Source organism: Eschscholzia californica, unplaced genomic scaffold, assembly GCF_041429995.1.
Source record: "Eschscholzia californica isolate CP2 unplaced genomic scaffold, dmEscCali1.0.p SCAF_1, whole genome shotgun sequence".
Classification (NCBI taxonomy): Eukaryota; Viridiplantae; Streptophyta; class Magnoliopsida; order Ranunculales; family Papaveraceae; genus Eschscholzia; species Eschscholzia californica.
In genome coordinates, this window is record NW_028238198.1 from 50,813,168 (window position 1) to 50,817,810 (window position 4,643).

At 42.2% G+C, this 4,643-nt stretch overlaps 1 protein-coding gene across 1 annotated transcript; it reads right to left on the bottom strand.

Annotated features, from left to right (window-relative positions):
* Positions 1–292: 292 nt before the first annotated feature.
* LOC147567434 (uncharacterized) lies at positions 293–1,915 on the bottom strand. Its single transcript, XM_086657422.1, has one exon. The coding sequence runs from the start codon at positions 1,913–1,915 to the stop codon at positions 293–295; it is 1,623 nt and encodes a 540-aa protein (XP_086513548.1).
* Between the last annotated feature and the right edge of the window lie 2,728 nt (positions 1,916–4,643).

The window sequence follows — 4,643 nt, forward strand, 5'->3', positions numbered from 1 at the left end:
TGGTCCTGTATGACCACAACACTCCTGGTAGTTCATCTGCCCATGCCCCTTTAGCTTTCTTGAGTCGTTTTTTCAGTGAGTTCATTATCGTTTTGTTTGACGATTCTGCTTGCCCATTGGATTGAGGGTATCTAGGAGTCGAAAAACTTAGTTTGATTCCCCACTCCTTGCAGAAGTCTTGGAAATCAAAGCTGATAAACTGTGAACCATTGTCTGTGACAATCTCCTTGGGAACTCCAAACCTGCAAATGACATGTTTCCAAACAAAACTTTTTACCTCGCGGTCTATGATTTAGTGGTAGGCTTCGGCTTCCACCCACTTGGTGAAGTAGTCTGTGACAGCAAGCATGTAGACTCTCTGGACTGGGGTTGTTGGTAGTTTGCCTACTATATCCATCCCCCATTTCATGAAAGGCCATGGGGATATAATTGAACTTAGCTTCTCTGGAGGGAGGTGGGAAGTTTGAGCGAACCTCTGGCAGCTGTCGCAACGTCTAGCATACTCAGTAGAGTCTGCTCTCATAGTCGGCCAGTAGTAACCTGCAGTCAGTGCTCTGTTGGCCAGGCTGCGACCGCCAGAGTGGTTACCGCATTCCCCCTCATGTAATTCCTTGAGGACATACTTGGATTCCTCTTGGGTGATGCATTTCAAGTAAGGCCCAGAGTATGATCTCTTAAGGAGCTGGCCGTCCATGATGCAAAACCTTGCAGCCTTTACTTTGAGTCTTCTAGCTTCATTTCGATCCTGTGGCAACTCATCGTTAGTTAAATACCTGATTATTGGTGTGAACCAGGTCTCTTCTGCATCTGTAACCGCTACCTCTAAAGGCTTTGTTTTCCATACTGCTGGCCACTGAAGTAGCGTTAGGGGGATTGTTTGTGCATCCTTGGTTGGAATTGATGACCCTAAATTGGCCAAGGCATCAGCGTGCCCATTCTCGAGCCTGGGTACCTGTTCAAAACTAACCTCGGTGAACTGACTTTGTAGTTCTTTTACATGCGACACATAGGCTGCCATCTTCACGTCTTTGGCCTGATAGGTTCCTTGTAGCTGGTTAACTATGAGTTGGGAGTCTGATTTTATCGCAAGTTTCTGGACTTCCATCTCCTTTGCTAGATTCATTCCTGCGATTAAGGCCTCGTACTCTGTTTCATTGTTGGTGGCTTTGAACCCACATCTTATTGCTTGTTGGATTGGGTCACCTTCTGGGGAAGTGAGAACAACACCAAGTCTTACTCCATTCATGTTGCTGGAACCATCTACTGATAAGGTCCATTTGAGTTGGCTATGTTCCTGGAGATGGAGTAATTCTCCTTGTGCCTGCACTAAGGTGTTAGGTGTAAAGTCAGCAATAAAATCAGCTAGTACCTGAGATTTGATTGTTATCCTAGGCTGGTAGCTGATGTCATGTTCGCTTAACTCCACTGCCCATTTGGTCAAAATCCCAGACAGCTCTGGTTTGTGAAGAATATTCTTCATCGGGAAAGTTGTAACCACTACAATTGGGTGGCATTGAAAGTAAGGTCTTAGCTTCCTGGCTGCAGTAACAAGGGCAAGGGCAAGCTTCTCCAGCTGACTGTATCGGGTTTCAGCATCTAGCAATGACTTGCTTGTGTAGTAAACGGGCAGCTGCTTACTGTCTTCTTCACGAACAAATACTGCACTTACCGCTGTCTCTGCAATAGCAAGGTACATGAACAACTTTTCCCCGTCTTTTGGTTTGGAGAGCAGTGGTGGGGATGTGAGGTATCTCTTCAGCTGTTGTAGAGCTTCTTCACATGCGGGTGACCACTCCAAATTTTTCCCCTTTCGCAGAGTGGTAAAGAACAGATAGCATCTCTCGGAAGATTTAGAAATGAATCGGCTAAGTGCCGCCACTCTACCTGCAAAAGCTTCTGGACGTCCTTGATGCATTTCGGGGAAGGAATACCCATCACCGAATTGATCTGATCTGGGTTAGCTTCGTGATGGGTCATGAAAATATCCCATCGGAGTCGTTTAAATTAGCCGAGTTAGTCAGTTTCGAGTCTTTATTGAAATAAAATGGTTGGTTTTCTTGATTAGGTGTCTTTTGCAGAGTTAGGTGTGAAAAACGGTTAAAAACGAGGAAAAGATGCATGAAGGGTATTTTGGTCATTTGGTGTCAAGGACATTCTGGAAATTTGGCCAAGGTCAGTGCGTGGTTGAAAAGTAGAGGTCGAGACGAGTCCGTAGGAGAAAACGGAAGTCAAATCGGAGTCCGGACGAAGAAATAAACCAAGGTCAAAGTTCTGTCAAAAGATGTTGACTAGCGGGATAATGTCGGGCAAGTTTCTGGCCGCGGTATGCTTACGGAATACGTGTCGAAGAACGGAGGCCAGTGTATCCAATTCCCGTGTTTCCGCTAAGCAGCGAAGTGGACCCTATAGGCCTGATTCGATGTAGCGCGTTTTAACTAGCTTCGGTAGCCCCGTCTCCACGTTTTAATCTTGGCCGCTACCTACCGCGTTTTCAAGATCTAACGGATGCTGAACTTCCAACCCTTTATCACTTATCCCGTGTTACCCGAAACAACTTAAAATCATGCTCCCGGCTACGTGGCTCTGTCCCGTCCACCCAGATCCGTGCGCGTGCGAATCCGACGGCTGCCGCTTCGTCTCACGTTGTTAACTTATACCCGGCTACACCAAATCAGCAGAATTTCCAACATAAAACCCTAGCCGCCAGCCTATCTAGGGTTTTATCCTTTTAAACCTTTCTATTTACCCTTTTAGCCCTCAACTTCCCACCATTTACAATTTTAACCCCAACTCAACCCTAATTCTATATAAACACTTTTAGAAGACCAACCAACTTCTCCCTTCTTAGCCCCTCTTTCCTCCTTCTTGTAGTGGTAAAACCCTAAGCCTTCCCCTCCCTTCTTAGCCTCTCTTAGCCTCCTTTTCTCTCTACCTCTTCTAAACTAAAAACCCTAGCCCCCCATTCTTTTCTTCTACTTTCTCTACCACCTTCATCTCTTATCTACATTTTCTTACTCCTTCTAATTTCTTCTTCTAACCTTCTAATTTCTCCATACCTTCTTATCTAAAATCTCTTCTTCTTCTATCTCTCTTCTAAATTTCTCTTCTTTTATCTTCTAATAAGCTATTATTTAGAGTTTGGGGTAATATTCTTGAGACACTTGGAGCTTAAATTGGACATCAAAATGGAGATACATGGGAATATGGATTGTGAACATTCTTGGTGATTTCTTTCCATTAATCTTTTGTAATTCCATTTACTTTATAAATTCAATGAATATTATTTTAGATTCCATGAGTAGCTAAATTTTGTATCGAGGGTGTAGAGGAAACCCATATTTGGGCTTATTTTGAGATATGTTATAAATCAATGAATCCTTATATTGAGCTTCAATGCCTATTGATTGTCATTTCATGTTGATTCTATAACCTTATTATCATTCATGCATTATAATTAGATATTTCATGCTTTTATTGAATTATTAGATGAGATATGCCTTTTAGATAATGAATGATGGTATAGGAATTTAGTTTTATATGGTAGTCAATCAAATATTTTTGATTTTGAATTGTGTTATTAAAGAATATATTCCGAAATCTAAATAGTTTATTATGTTAGATTTTGAGTTATACATGAGAAAAGGGATTTGTTAATTAATGCATGTTTTAAGTAGTCCATTTATGTGGAGAAATCGAAAACCCTAGATTCTTCTTCTCACCTTGATTTCATTCTTATTAGTCTATTAGTATTGCTTTCTTTTTCATAGTAGTTTCCAAATCAAATCAAAAATTTGAAAGGGGGTTTAATTCGAGATTTAGGTAAAATAGCTTGTCCTTTGGAACGATACTCGATCTTATTATAAATACTATAACTTGAGCCGTATACTTGCTAGAATAGACCTATTTTTAGGCCTATCACTTCGATCCCCCTTTGAGTCACCATATACCCTAAAATTTTTCCAGAGGACACACCAAAAGAACACTTAGCAGGGTTTAGTTTCATATTATACTTCCTGAGTACCTCAAATGCTTGTTTGAGGTGTTCCAAGTGTTGTTCTGCTACTAAGGACTTGACCAACATATCATCGATGTAGACCTCCATAGTGTCGCCTAGCATGTTGGCGAACATTTTGTTTACGAGCCTCTGGTAGGTGGCACCTGCATTTTTTATTCCAAAAGGCATGACTTTGTAACAGAATATACCTCTCTCCGTGACGAAGGCGGTTTTCTCCTGGTCGTTTGGATGCATAAGGATCTGATTGTAGCCCGAGAATGCATCCATGAAGCTCAAGAGTTCATGTCCGGCTATGGCGTCTACTAGCATGTCGATGTGAGGTAGTGGGAAGGAATCCTTCGAGCATGCTTTGTTCAAGTCTGTAAAGTCAATACATACCCGCCACTTACCATTCTTCTTTTTAACGACCACCACATTAGCGAGCCAATCTGGATAGTGCACTTCTCTTACAGATCCGATGTCAAGTAGCTTCTGGATCTCCTCGTTGATCACCTTGTTGCGTTCTGGTGCGAATTTCCTTCTTTTCTGTCTGACCGGGGTATGGGAAGGGTCTACCTGTACTTCATGAACTATTATAGAGGGGTCTATCCCTGTCATATCTGCATGAGACCAAGCAAAACAATCAGAG

Coding starts and splice junctions, on each gene's coding strand:
- LOC147567434 (XM_086657422.1), bottom strand. CDS start 1,915: ATGCATCAAGGACGTCCAGAAGCTTTTGCAGGTAGAGTGGCGGCACTT.